This window comes from Colletotrichum spaethianum, assembly GCF_022836535.1.
Source record: "Colletotrichum spaethianum MAFF 239500 DNA, contig02, whole genome shotgun sequence".
NCBI classification, from domain to species: Eukaryota; Fungi; Ascomycota; class Sordariomycetes; order Glomerellales; family Glomerellaceae; genus Colletotrichum; species Colletotrichum spaethianum.
The window spans coordinates 1,685,630-1,699,716 of NW_026054772.1; the positions used below are offsets into that span (position 1 = coordinate 1,685,630).

A 14,087-nucleotide genomic window follows, 5' to 3' on the forward strand; every position below is an offset into this window, starting at 1 on the left:
TTTTCTAAGGCCATTCGAGTCATGGAAAGCTGAAGACATGTCTAAATTATTATCGGGAGTTAGTACCTATTTCCTCTCATGCTCTGGACTGTCCTGAGCTAGATGCAAATAGGTTTATCAGTACTCTGGTTTGACTTCGTGGCCGCACTATAGAAGGAAAAGGTATCTCCAGGAAACTCTCTCAGGTTTTGCTTAAAGGTCGCAGATTTCCCTGCCCTGCAGAGTCTGTTCGGCCTGGGTGTTAAATAGGCGGCTTGGCAAGCGGCAAGGGAATTTACTACCCCTTGGCGTGATTGTGCCCCGACGATGGGCTATGGCCAGCCAGTGCTTTCGGCGACTATGTAACTACTAGTTCGAGTGCCGCCTGTTGTTGACACACCCCAAAAGTTGTCTGACAATAATGAGTGGATAGAAAATTCGGAATTGGTATCAGTCTCGAGTCGTTGTTGAATCACAGACGTTGAAAGAAGAATCGCTCCCGCTAATTACAGCACGATCTCTGCGACAAGGCTCCTGGGTCGGCTCTTAAAATCACCCGCAGAAAATTCCCACCAGTACCGTGGTCGCCGCTGTGTCTTGACGGAAACGGCGGGCTGCCATTAACCAATTGGGGGCTGGAGGTTGTTGATTTCACCCGATGCCTGTTCCGCCAAGCCTTCGTGTGTAAGAGACCCCTGCTACACACTATGGCAAAGCAACAAGGGAAATATCTCCATTGCTGGTGAAGAAAATCTCCCCTGGGATAACCACCCTGCTTTTTTCGGTCTTTGTTCAGCTTCTTTGACACTGTTCCTGGCGATGGAGTCTTAGTTTGCCCGCGGATATAAGCTGCACTTTAGGTAGTCAAATCCCCATTCCTCGTGGCGATAACATGGATCCCAGTAGCCAAGGAGGAATCATGCGGCTTATAGCCAATAGCTTTCAGATAGACACGTGTGCTGGGAGGTATCTGGTATGAATGGCCCAAGACCGTCCGTGATCCAACGTGTATATATTCACAAATGAGCAGCACATCCATTGTGATGTTTTCTCTTCCCCCGTCCTCATCCCTCTAAAATCCAACTTGCAAGGATCCACAATCTTCTTCGATAAGCCAATTTCCTATCTTGTCAAGATGCCTTCCCTCGGAAGAGCTCTTCTGCTCGCCGCTGCGGCCATGACGCTGGCCAACTTTGTGGGCGCTCAGCACATTGTCGTCGATGGTGAAACCGTTGGTAATTCACTTCCACTTCCACTTCCACTGCCCACCATCGCCATCATCCATGCTGACTACGTATTCAAGCTGCAAACGAGGACACTGTTGCTCCAGCTGCCGAGGAGTTTCCTGATGCTGACATCCCGGAGGAGACCATCCAGTTGACTAATGCTGTCTTGGCTAACCTCACCAAACTTGAGCTTAGTAACATTTCACTCTTTACTTTTGCTGAGAGCCAACTTACTCAGAAGCGCGCCACGCCCAATAACAAATGTAAGACTTTCCCTGGCGACTTGCTCTACCCTAATGAGTTCGTCTAGAAGGTCTTTGACCTCTTGACCGGTGGTGCCGTTATAAAAACCGTGCCTCTGGGAGCTACCTGCTATGCGGGCGAGCATTATGATGCCGAAAGGTGTCAGTACCTGCTGGATAACTGGAGCAACTTTGATACTCAGTAAGTCATCTCAGCTTACGAGATATCAAGAGAATCGCGACTGACTTTAACTAGCGATGAGCACCCAACCTCAGTCATGTCCCCTCTCTATCAGGGCGCCACGTGCCAGCCTCAAAACGCCGCTAACAACGGCATTTGCGGGCTGGGCGGGTTTCCTCTATACTCAGTAAAGGCGACAAACGTTGCTCAAATCCAGCTTGCTGTCAATTTTGCTCGCACCCTTGACCTCCGCCTGGTCATACGCAACACCGGCCACGACTTCTTGGGCAAGAACACCGGTGCCGGTTCCTTATCCATTTGGACTCATAACCTGAAGGGTATCAGATTTATCAAGAATTACAAATCTGCCGGCGGTTACCAAGGCCCTGCCTTCAAACTTGGTGCCGGAATTCAAGTCTCCGAACTATATGAGGCTGCTGACAAGGAGGGCTATACTGCTATTGGCGGTGAATGCCGCAGTGTCGGTGTTACCGGTGGCTACTTTGCTGGGGGTGGTCACTCTCCAATGAGCCCTGTTGCCGGCCTCGGCTCTGACCAGATTCTCAGCGTCGACATCGTTACTCCCAATGGTTGCCAAATCGCCGCTGATGACAATATTAACAGCGATATATTCTGGGCTGTCCGTGGCGGCGGTGGTGCCACGTGGGGTGTTGTCACATCAATGACCGTGAGAGTGTATCCTAAGACCAAGTTTGCCGGCTTGAGTTGGTCCGTTAATACTGCCGAGAAGAACATTTCTTCCACCGCCTTCTGGTCCGCAATGGAGGCCTATTGGCGCCGGTTCCCTGAGTTTTCCGTCCAGAAGACCTACGGCTACTCCACCCTCTTCCCCGCGGGTAACGGTGCGTTTCTCTGGAGTATGCGCCCCTGGATGGTTCCTGGCATGGCTCTTAGCGAATTCAAAGCCATGGTTGAGCCTCTCGTCCAGGAGTGGACTACTCTTGGCTTCAGTGTCGAGCCGGAGTACTTTGAGCACGACAACTTCTACACTGCTTGGAAGAATCATTTCCCCATGGAGAGTGTCGGAACCGCGGAGGTCCGTACTGCCAGCCGTCTCATCTCCAAGGCTAATTGGGGAGATCTCGTGCTTCTAAACAAGACAATTGCCACACTTAAGGACATCATCAACGAAGGTTCCGCTCTGATCCAGTACAACATCAACGCCGCTGCTCCCGCTGATGCCACTGCAAGTGCCGCCAACCCGGCTTGGCGTGAGGCCCTCATATTCGCCATTATCGGTGGCGGCTAGAGTCCTACGGCCACCAAGGAGGAGGTCAAGGCTGCCAACGTTCGCATTACCCAGGACTGAATGGGTCGTCTTCGCGACATCGCTCCCGGCGGTGGTGGCTACGGTAATGAGGGCGATGTCATGGAGCCTGATTTTGGCCAGGCTTTCTTCGGCTCAAACTACGGCAGATTGTATGAGTTGAAGAAGAAAATTGACCCGTGGGGGGTCTTCTACGCACCTACTGCTGTTGGAAGTGAAGACTGGTACATTGCCCGTCAAGAAGACTGGTTGACTCTGCAGACGGACCGCCTCTGCCGTAAGTAGATGTAGGCTCTGATTAGATGCAAAAAAATAGCAGGGGTTAAAGGGTAGCTATTTTGTATGTACCGAGGTTAATTCTCTACTACAGTTATGTCTCTTTCATTATCTACAATAGCAGAGGCTTAGTAACAAAAATTCCAGCGGCTATACCCAGCTGCAAGTCTCTTCGTACTCCATTTAGCACGTTGCAATCTTGTTGAGGAGTTTTCTTTTCTAACGTTGAGTTTACTGACATGGAGCTCGTTGAAAGTGATCTCAAGTTTTTCTGCTATGTGATAGTTCACATTCTTTCGTCACCTCCTGGGTGACTACCTCTTACATGAATGGGTGCTTGCAGAAATTGCTAGACACAATTAAACACTTTGTTTTCTTCAATCACTTTTGGAGAACATTTATTCAAATCTTAAAGACGCAAACAAAATGTAGTGGTAAATGGTTTTCTAAACTTGAAAGCCTTAGGAATGAAAAGTTCAAAATGTTGAGTATTCCAAGAGCTTGTGCAACCACATTGTCATACTAAATAGCAAAGAACACAGATGGGGTGTGCTGTACCACAAAATCACTGTACAAGTTTGCTTTTGTGCTTCGGTGGGCCCTCGTAGAAGTATTTTCTCACATCTCATCACTTGAATGCCGTAAAGGAATATGATTAGTCTTGACGCCTTACTAATCATACTGGCTTAGCAAGGCTATTTGATGCATTGCTCCGCGCTCAACAGCTATTTTGACAATCCATAACGTTATCGACCCACTGTACCATACAAGACGAATCCTTCCGTAAAATGACAGAATTCATCATTCTGGGCCAATTGTGAACCAATTGAATCGATTGACTTTTGGATAGCATAAACAGATTCGCTCCAACGTGGCTTGAGCCGAGAGACGCATGTTAGATAAAGTATTCTATTTACTGTGGTGCAATGACGAAGCATCGCCCCCTAGAACGTTTGCTTCAGCATTACAAAAGGTACTTGCTAGCCGGACCTAATATTGGGCCGCCTTATGCCACTCTACCACTAGTAGACCGCGAATTGATTTCCGCTCCGTAAGCACTCCCGCAATAAAGGTAGCTGAGGAATGACTTATAAATCATCCAAAGCCACCTACATACAATGATGAAAAGTAGAACGTCGATAACCTGCAATCGATCAGAATGGCGCCCAAGACTGTCTTTGTTAACTCAACCACCCTGCTTCCCACGCAACCCCGCATACCACGCAGCCCAACAACGCGTCACCATAAAACCTACTCCTCTTTTCTAACTATCACAACATCTTCTATTCTACCCCAAACAACGCCATTTTTTGAGGATATCTTTTTTACTATAAGATGAAGCAGTATAGTGAACATGAGCTGCAGCGGGCACTTTGGGATATTGCTGACGGGCTTAGTATCCGCGGGGCAGGTCGCAAATGGGGCATCCCAGAGGCGACTGTACGACAACGTCTCCATGGTACCCAGTCTAGAAATACTGCCTTTGGTAGACTGCAGCGGTTATCTCAGAACCAGGAAGGTCTACTTGCTGAGTGGATATCTAAGCAGGCTGCCCTAGGCTCTGCGTTTTGCCATCAGCAAGTCAAAGGGCTGGCTGAGCGCATGCTGGGCGATGGGCAGCGACCACTTGGGAGGAAGTGGATGCAGCGATTTCTTCGCAGAAACCCATCTATCAGAACCCAGCGATGCAGGGCAATTGACGCTAGGCGAATTAATGGGGCAACTGCTGACATTATCCAGGAATGGTTTCATCGCCTTGATCTGCCAGCAATCCTGCCCATCAAGCCAGCTAATAGATGGAACATGGATGAGACTGGTATCCTCGAGGGCAAAGGAAGCAATGGGCTAGTACTAGGATCGTCAGAGACCAAGTATATCCAGAAAAAACAGCCTGGATCGCGGGCATGGGTATCTCTGATCGAGTGCGTCTCTGCCAGAGGACGCGCACTTCCGCCTCTTGTTATGTATAAGGGCAAGTCAGTCCAGCAACAGTGGTTTCCTCTAGATCTTCAACCCTATGCTAGCTGGAAATTCACAGCAACAGAGAACGGCTGGACAACTGATCAGAATGCCCTAGAATGGCTAGAAAAGGTCTTTATCCCTCAGACTGTCCCAGAGGACCCTTCAGATACTAGACTACTAGTTCTAGACGCCCATCATAGCCATACAACAACAGACTTTCTGTGGCGATGCTTCCGGAACCACATACACCTCCTGTTTCTGCCGCCGCACACATCACACGTCCTCCAGCCTCTAGATCAGTCAGTATTCCGACCTCTTAAGGCAGCCTATAGGAAGTATCTAGGGTACCTAGATATACAAAGCGATTCAACTGTAACAGGCAAGAGGAACTTTATAGACTGTTATAGAAGGGCACGTCTAGACGCCTTGACTATCCAGGTTATTAAAAGCGGCTGGAAACACACTGGGTTATGGCCAGTTGATGTAGCGCAACCTCTATCTAGCCCTTTCGTGTCTAAGGCATCAGCCAGCCAGCCAGCCAGACAGCTAGACGGCCAGACAGCTGGGCAGTCAGGAAGTCAGCAGTGGGATGGAGCTGTATCTATAGTCCCATGGTCAACCCCGCGTAAGTCTGCTGATCTTCAGCGTCAGCTGCACCTATTCAACCAGCTTACGCAAGATACCCGAGAAATCTACACCCAACGCCACCTATTTAGAAAGGTCCAAAAAGGCTGGGACCAACAGGCCTATAGACTGACAGTCCTAGAGCGTCAGGCCCAGGCATTCCAGGCCCAGACGGATAGTCAGCAACAAGGCAGGAGAAAAAGGGTCCAGACGGACCCTAACACGACGTTCGCTAATATCGAGGATATCCGACGGGCGCAAATTGCTGCTGGCGAAGCAGAGAGTAGCACAAGTGAATCCAGTGGATCTGAATTATCTAGTGAAGCAGAAAGTTGCATCTGGGTAGGTGGTAGGGATGAGGAATAATGGATGTTGTTGATGGGTATGGTGATATTGATGGGGGTTTGGGGCTGCGTGGTATGCGGGGTTGCGTGGGAAGCAGGGTGGTTGAGTTACCGGCGCAAACGGCTACATCGGCAACGCCGTTGCACGCGCCTTTGTAGCTGCTGGATGGACGACTTATGGCCTCGTAAGGTCTCTTTCGTCTGCTACAGCGCTCGCCCAGGAGGAGATCATTCCCGTCGTTGGCGCAATAGACGACCGCACCGCCCACGCCACCATTCGAAGCCACCTCCCACCGACCCTCAACGTCATCGTCTCAGTCACGGAAAACATCCTCGACTATATCCCTCATTACCGAAACACCATTCAACTACTTCGGACTCTGGGGAAGCAAGCTCATCAGCCGGCTTGAAACCCCTTGTCATCTTCACCTCGGGCTGCAAGGACTACGGCATAGGCCCACACTATCATGGAGCCCCGGACCTGGCTCCGCATACGGAGGAGTCTCCCATCAACACAATCCCCCTTCTGACTAACCGAGCGACATATGCTCAGAGGATCTTTGATCACTCTGATGTCTTCGCTCCGGTTCTTGTCAGGCCCACCAATGTATACGGTCGAAGTTCGAGCTTTTACAAGGCATTCTTTGACGTCGCGGCTAAGACTGCTGCCGAAGGGAAGCCGCTCCTCTTACCAGCTGCACCAAACACCATCGTCCACGCCCTCCATGTAGATGACTGTGCGGAAGCCTACGTCGCCATCGCTACGCATCCAAACAGGAAAGAGGTCGAGGGGCAAACATTCAACATCTCAGCCCAACGATACGAGACGGTCGACGAAGTGGCGCAAGCTTTGACGGTTGAGTACGGTATTCAGGGCGGCCTCCAATATGTCGACTCCTCTACTCTGAAAGAAGGAGAGGACCCATGGCCGCCGGGAATCATCAGCTTCCCTCAGTGGACCGACTCGACGAAACTGACAAGTCTTACCGGCTGGAAACACCACCGCCCGCTGTTCTCGGAATCGATTCATGTTTACCGTTTGGGCTACGAGGCAACCAGCGTGGCCGGGCATGAGAACATCTCCAAGACCAGTGGGATCCTGCAAGCCTGGACAAGACAGACTCGGCCTACTAGCGCCAGCGCTAAGGGATGAGCATGATGTCGAAAAAGATACTGCAAACGTAGGCGATCATGCACGTTACAGACGATCGTAACAGGGTAGTCAATCAACACAAATGGGAACATTTTAATCCAGTTATAATGCTGACCGAACATGTTTTCCGCGATTGAACATGTGACGTTAGATTCCTATGGTTAATGCAGGTGCAAGAACTGTCCAGCGTGCCATTCCAGGAGCATTGAAGTAACCGGATCTTGAGTTGCGTACCTATGGGTGTCTGCTCGGTCACCATTACTGGCGAATTGATATTCAAATCGGCTCACAAATTGTATATGACTTGTAGTGGAATTCCGAAAACTTGGTAACGGCGCCTTGCGTGAGCCAGATATATCTTCACTGGGTCCGGACATTAGCAAAGATCGAAACGTCGGAACTACTACCGCAATGGCAGAGATGCACGAGCTCAATTTCGGTGTGATCCGGATCGGCTTGAGTTCCAGATACGGGTCATGTCTCGTAGTTCAACCTTTGCAATCACTTGTTTGACAGTGATTCTGACGCAGTTCGTCGAGACATCCGATCAAGAGAGTATGATGCAATTTACCTGAGAAACGTCATCAAATCTTTTGTGGCGGGCATGGACGGGTTCCTGAGTTCCCGAAGACGGCCTCCACTGTATTTCCTTTTTGCTGAGAAATGTCGATATACGTTCGGTCCCGGGGAATTGAGATGGATTAAGAAGTGGTGTGGTGGACGTTGGAGACTGGACGGTGAATATCATGCCCAACTGTCCAAGCTGGGCTCAATGAGGAATAGACCCCACCCCCACCTCCCGGCCACGCGACGTTCAATGCCTCGTGTTTTCAGCATGGATCAACAAGGAGGTTTGCCAGGACGTCGTTCTTCCCGCGCGGTGAGCACGTAACGTACCTCTCAACATCTTGATATTGATGGCTACCGATACCTTTCAAGCCAAAACCAGGATATCCAAAGTAACAGAACGGTCAAAACGTGGGCCAATGGTTCTGCATCCCTGCAACTTTACTTTCAAAGAAAATCACCTGATCTCTCTTGCGAGCTTGCTTAAGTCACATTGACGGAGAGCTAGGTCGTGTTGACGGACGGGCCACTCGGTTGGACTACTATCCACGTGGGCGCTACAATTGTCGGTGTTTAATGGAGAGCGGCAGTCGAGCGTATGGACACAGCAGCCCGTGGCATTGAATGATTCCTTTGAGGAAGGTTAGCCCGGTAGGAGAGGTTTGTGGAAGCAACCCGTCCATTCCGAGGACTACAAGAGCGTTCACGGAACCAACGTTGGAGATCGGATCGTACCGACCGGCCGGAAGCAAAATGCCTGATGCAGGTGAAAGCATGATTGGGAAGCTTACAAACCGACCTTGCCATAGGATTACTCGTAGCTACGATTTCTGGTCGGAGAAAAGTATACCTACTCTACGCTAGGGCTGAGTAGCGGATATTGTGCGGAGCTGCCCCTCCAACCAGGCACTCCTCGTCAACTCCCCAAGAGCGACACAGGCATTGAGGAAACGAAGGCCGAGAAAGGAATGCAACAGAAATACCGAGAATCAACCGTGTCCGAGGTATGTCTTGGCAGGTCGGAGTGGTGGGGCGATTGTGATGATGGAAGTCCGAAGGGTGGGATGGCAGCTCGTATTGACTACTTAGCGCATTGCTCCCTCATGTCCGTGACAGTCTGTCGCGTCTCCCCAGTCCGACCTGAGGGCGTAATGTCGGCGCGGCTTCTTGGTGTCGATGGGCACTGGGAGAGCGTTGGGCACGACAAAGTGATACGTCTTGAACGTCGATCGTTCAAGATGATCTTCTTAGGTCCCGTCAATCTTGTCAAGTTTTCGCGAGACCGCGAGGGGGCCCACGGACGTTTTACGGCGGCCGAACCCCACGCACGCCTGTCGGATCATCGCCGAGCACTGCACATTTCTTTTCGTCTCATCTTGGATCGTTTTCGTCCGGCGTTGGCAACTGACTAAGCGGTGATTCAGGCCCTCGTGGCGGTCTGCCGACGCTTACTGCCGAAGGACTGAGAGGGCGCGTCGGTGTTTGGCGTGGCAAGGACCTGCCATCCACATACTGACAAGCCATGACAAGCCGTCGCAAAACACAGAGATTGGATCTTGGCCTCCCAAGCTGCCCGTCACACAAGCCGACAAGAACTTGCACCAAGACCCAAGGGAACGACCTGAAGTCGACATGAAACATGGAAAGCTCCCGAATGGGGGCCTCTTATCGGCTCCATACACCCACCTCGGCCCCACCAACATGTCAAGTCAGAAACACAGCTTCACGCCATCCCATGATCTCCGGTGGAGAGAAGGGACGGCGGCGATCCAATCGACATGATCTTCCGCCAGATCACCACCCACCCTGTGAGGCTCTGGCTTCCCGAAGGGGTATCGCCCGCTAGAGCCTCAAACCGTCGCGGAACAACATCAGACATCTTGGCATCACAAGCATTACAGATGTCCAGCATCACCGCCGAGGACGAGTTCGTCGTAGGTGCTGTTTTGCGTCTCTTTGGCCGTGAACAGGCCCGCTCTCTTCTCCCCCCTGTGTCTGCAGTGTCCGTTATCATGATTACCAAGGCCCCCTAGAGCCCCCATCAAAGAGTCTTGCTGGTCCGTGGCTGTGCGAGTTTTTCGGAACGTCTATCTGCTAGATTCCAATGCTAATATAATCCAAAAATTAGACTTACTCGAACTTTAAGTTTTGTCTCCATCTTCACACCTTCCCTTTCTTCCCTTTCACAAAACCCTCCCAGTGAGGATTAGCTGTGATTTCCATCGAGACCGGTCTTTACAGTCATTTACAGATATTCTAATCGCATTTGGGGATAGTCACTGTTGAGCAGTGTTCACTTCAGTCGTTCTCGCAGATTTTCCTCCGATTTCCCATTCTTGTCATTCAACATGAGATTCAACTCAGCTTGGGCCTTGATGGCTGCTGCCACGATCAGCGCGATGCCTCAGCCTGTCTCCAAGAGAGACCCCTTCCCTCCTGATGGAACCGTTGTGGGCGGTGTTCCGCACCGTCCTTTTAGGAGTAAGCTTTCTTATTTTTCTGAATAGCATACTGGGCTGTTGGCCACGATATCTAACAACAACCGCAGTCAGGAGACAGGCAGCAGCAGCCCCAGCGACCCCTCAAGGCAACCAACTCATCCCAGTAGTAGTCGGTGGCGCACAAGACACTTTCGTGCCGAACTTGATTCAGGCTCAGGTCGGCGATGTTGTCCAGTTCCAGTTCAGCAACGGTAACCATACCGTAACACAGAGCGCTGAGGGCTCCGCGTGCCAGCCGCTACAGGCACAAAACGCTGCTGCTATTCACAGCGGCCACATCCCTTTCAAAGACGGTCAGGCCATGGTCGGAACCTTCAACATGCCAATTGCGAGTGCCGACCCGATGTTTCTGTACTGCGCTACGGGGCCGCATTGTCAAGAGGGCCAGGTCCTGGTTATCAATCCGTAAGTAGTGGAAGAACTCGGTGGCTTGGAACACGAGGACTTACGAATTACACAGCACCAACGCGAACCAAGTCGTTCAGTACTCCAAATTGGCGGCGGCGGCAAAGGCCAACGTTGACGGAACTACAATCTCCGGTGGATCCGTCGGACAGATTCCGCTGGCAAACGCGGCCTTTGTTCCGGCACCGGCACAACAGGGCGGCGGCGGCGGTGCGCCCCCTGCTGCAGCTCCCGCGGCGCCTGCAGCTCCCGCAACTCCTGCCGCCAACCCTGCCCAAGACCCAGCAGCTGCGCCTGCAGCTCCCGCCGCAACTCCTGCCGCGCCCGCTGCTTAACGAACATTCAAGGTTCTCCGCCGAGCTCAGGAAGCTCACCTGCGACTCAAAACACCCGTTGGTTCGAATACATATTCTTCGTTCCACCGAATGATTTGGTTCGTATAGAGGCGGAGTCTTGTGTGCGAACGGATCGTAGCGAACGGAGGGGGTAATCTAAGTGTATGTAATAACAGTCTTATATATTCGTATATATATCCTACCGCTGCTTGCAGCCGGTTTTCGACGTTGGTTTGATGAAGTGGGCAGTAAAATGTAGAACAGCAGCCCATGTGTTGCTGGACTACAACTTAGGAGATAAAATACAATCAAAATCAACAACGCTAGATGCGAAACACAGGTTCTCTTTGACGATATGTGTACTGCCAGTAGAACTGACGGAAAGTTTTGTATTATTTCTATAACTACATTGAGATATTGTGCGTTGATAGCTTTGTGGCAGCTGCCAAACCTAAAGCTCGACAACAACCTTTACGCCACTGACTCCTTTAAAGAGAACATCAACTGCCTCGTTCAGTCCGCCCAATCCACCATTAATCTTTTGCGAGGGCAAGGCCACAATCTTGTCTTTAGCAATGGCCTGTGTAAAGTAGGTCCCAAAGGCCCACTGCAGTAATTCCGCATTCTTCTCCTCAGCCAGTGGTGCACCCCAGGATGCAAACTCCGCAGTCACGCCTTTGGGAATACCATCTGAGGGTGGCAGCAATCCGTATACCTTTCCACCACCCTGTGCCGCGACAACCTCGGTGGTGATGGCGTATGTGGGCTTCAAGGAGATGGAGTCCACAACGTGGTCGTAGGGCCCTTGCGCAACCAGCTCCTTTACAATCGCATCGTGAGACTGGGTATGATCAACAACATAAGCAGCACCCAACTTTGCGACGAAATCCCTGTGTTGCGGGGAAGTGGTAGTGACGACGTCGTAACCGGCTTGGGTGGCGTACTGCGTCGCAAAGCTACCGAAGCTAGATGTTCCGCCGTAGACCAGAATCTTTTTGCCCTTAGAAGACATTTTGCCGACCGGATCAGGCCTCTCAAGACGAAGGTGCTCTGTGAATAGCCCCACAACGGTAGTGAAGTTGCCGATCAATCCCGCTGGGATGTGGAGGTCGACGCTTTCCGGAACTTTGCTCGTGGTAACATCTCGAGAAACGACATACTTCTGGAAGCTGCTGTACTTGTTTCCGGAGACGCCGCCAGCCTTTGCTGCAGCGACCGTGTCGCTGACTTTGAAGTTGGTAACCTCACTGCCAATGGCTGCGACCTTGCCTCCATAAGATCCTCCGAGGATAGCCGGGTATTCAATGGGGAAGAGAGCAAGTTTCGCCAACTTTGCATCGATCGGATTAAGTGCAATGAGCTCGTTCTTGATGAGAAGCTCGTGCGGACCAGGCTGTGGGGTTTTGACGTCTTGGACCTCCAGTGGAGCTTTGGGTGCGGGTTGAACAGCGGCCGAATGAGACATGTTGTGGTTAAACAGGAGGGCGCTTTGATATTATGAACGTTCTATGGGTATCGGATATCGACCGAATCTAAATATTGTAGTTCAGCTAAGCGCCGAGGGAATTGTTGTCGTTACGGATAAAGATGATCAGAATAACCTAGGCGATAGGTATTCCACCTCCTACATATATGGTGAAGCGGTAGAGACGCACATGCCGATGGCGCCGGATTAATAAGCTCAGTCACGACGTAGACGCAATGAAAGACGCCATATGCAACATAGTTCGTGATGGTGCGTGATTGCTAAGCAAAATGTCGCCAAACCCCGCCGAAACATCCGCAGATGGCAGAACTATTCGTCGGCACGCAGAGAGTCTGCTGTGAAACACAAAATCCTCAGCTGTGCATCGGGCACTGAAGGTTTGAGATATGCGATTGGACTACATGAGACTATCGAAATTGCAGAATGACGAAAGTGCCCAAGCCGGCCGTCTACTTGGGATGCTGCAACCTCGCGAATTGCGGCAAGGCCTTGACGCGAACTTGGTTTATTTATAGCGGCAGATAATTAAAGTTTGCACTATCATGGCAACTGTGGACAGAGACCTTCGTGATTAATTTGATTCAAGTGCATAACCTCAAACGTCAGATCAAGCTTCTGGACGATAATCTTTTCCAAAGTGAGACATTTAGATGTCGTTCTGCAAAAATTCCTCCAATGGCGTGGGTTCAACGTCAAGCTTGTCACCGTTAACATTCTCCATATCCCGTGTCCGTTTTTGGTGTGATACTGATAGCGGTACGCTGCGCACTGGAAAGAACCCTAAGTCAATTACGCTCCTGAGTCTCCATGCGAGTTTCTTTTAAAGATTGTATTTTTATCTGTTCCCCTGCAATGAAGCGCACTCTTAGTGCCCTTGACCTCTACAAATGCATTCATAAAGTCCCTGACCAAGTGAGCTCTAAGCACAGTACTTCGTCATCATCTCTCGTGGTTATCACTGCAACAAACTCAGCTACCTTTCTTTCAGTGGCCCAAGACGTCGGGCTACCTCTGTCTCTCCGCGATCTCATGGATTCCTCTTTGCTGTTCCAATAGACGCTCTTGCCGATCGAACCACAAGACTTTCCTGACATCACTTAGAAGACATTGGTCAAAATCCCGGTGAAGATATCAAGCGGTGAGGCAGGGTAGCTGATCTTAGCCACGCAGCGGGAGGCAACGAACGACGCAAAACTCTCTAGCATACCAAGGAGACCCCGGATTCAGTCATTATCACACGTCTACAAGACGAATTGGCGGACGATGACGCATTGAGCAGTTCTGAGGTGAAGAAGATGGTTGTTGATCTGAAGCTCAGCAGGGAAGATGCCACACGCGGAGATTACTGCACTTGTGTCACGAAGGCGTCGGCTAGAGCCTCGATATTACAGTAGTCGTTGTTCAATACAAAGTCTGCGAGTTTAACGACACATTGAACTGCTATAATTTGCCTGAGAAAGTCGTCTTACTGGACTTTGATGGGTAAATTGTCGACCAACTTCTGCACGATGTTGCATG

The 14,087-nt window shown here is 50.8% G+C and overlaps 7 protein-coding genes across 7 annotated transcripts; 6 read left to right on the forward strand and 1 right to left on the reverse strand.

Moving 5' to 3' along the window:
* Positions 1-1,114: 1,114 nt before the first annotated feature.
* On the forward strand, positions 1,115-1,515 carry ColSpa_01360 (uncharacterized protein; the record flags this gene model as incomplete). Its single annotated transcript, XM_049267572.1, has 2 exons — positions 1,115-1,214; positions 1,283-1,515. 2 exons carry the CDS (start codon positions 1,115-1,117, stop codon positions 1,513-1,515), a joined length of 333 nt encoding a protein of 110 aa, XP_049123529.1.
* A 210-nt stretch (positions 1,516-1,725) lies between these two features.
* ColSpa_01361 (FAD-linked oxidoreductase ZEB1) lies at positions 1,726-2,898 on the forward strand (the record flags this gene model as incomplete). The annotated part of the gene is made up of 3 exons (XM_049267573.1): positions 1,726-1,966; positions 2,196-2,205; positions 2,253-2,898. The coding sequence occupies 3 exons, from the start codon at positions 1,726-1,728 to the stop codon at positions 2,896-2,898; spliced, it is 897 nt and encodes a 298-aa protein (XP_049123530.1).
* A 60-nt stretch (positions 2,899-2,958) lies between these two features.
* ColSpa_01362 (FAD-linked oxidoreductase patO) lies at positions 2,959-3,201 on the forward strand (the record flags this gene model as incomplete). The annotated part of the gene is made up of 1 exon (XM_049267574.1): positions 2,959-3,201. The coding sequence occupies one exon, from the start codon at positions 2,959-2,961 to the stop codon at positions 3,199-3,201; it is 243 nt and encodes an 80-aa protein (XP_049123531.1).
* A 3,526-nt stretch (positions 3,202-6,727) lies between these two features.
* Positions 6,728-7,275, forward strand: ColSpa_01363 (uncharacterized protein; the record flags this gene model as incomplete). Its single annotated transcript, XM_049267575.1, is given in 2 exon segments — positions 6,728-6,742; positions 6,760-7,275. The coding sequence occupies 2 exon segments, from the start codon at positions 6,728-6,730 to the stop codon at positions 7,273-7,275; spliced, it is 531 nt and encodes a 176-aa protein (XP_049123532.1).
* Positions 7,276-9,620: 2,345 nt separating this feature from the next.
* ColSpa_01364 (uncharacterized protein) lies at positions 9,621-9,875 on the forward strand (the record flags this gene model as incomplete). Its single annotated transcript, XM_049267576.1, has 1 exon — positions 9,621-9,875. One exon carries the CDS (start codon positions 9,621-9,623, stop codon positions 9,873-9,875), a length of 255 nt encoding a protein of 84 aa, XP_049123533.1.
* Positions 9,876-10,190: 315 nt separating this feature from the next.
* ColSpa_01365 (extracellular serine-rich protein) lies at positions 10,191-11,083 on the forward strand (the record flags this gene model as incomplete). Its single annotated transcript, XM_049267577.1, has 3 exons — positions 10,191-10,323; positions 10,391-10,748; positions 10,804-11,083. The coding sequence occupies 3 exons, from the start codon at positions 10,191-10,193 to the stop codon at positions 11,081-11,083; spliced, it is 771 nt and encodes a 256-aa protein (XP_049123534.1).
* Positions 11,084-11,534: 451 nt separating this feature from the next.
* ColSpa_01366 (dehydrogenase azaJ) lies at positions 11,535-12,548 on the reverse strand (the record flags this gene model as incomplete). Its single annotated transcript, XM_049267578.1, has 1 exon — positions 11,535-12,548. The coding sequence occupies one exon, from the start codon at positions 12,546-12,548 to the stop codon at positions 11,535-11,537; it is 1,014 nt and encodes a 337-aa protein (XP_049123535.1).
* Positions 12,549-14,087: the final 1,539 nt, after the last annotated feature.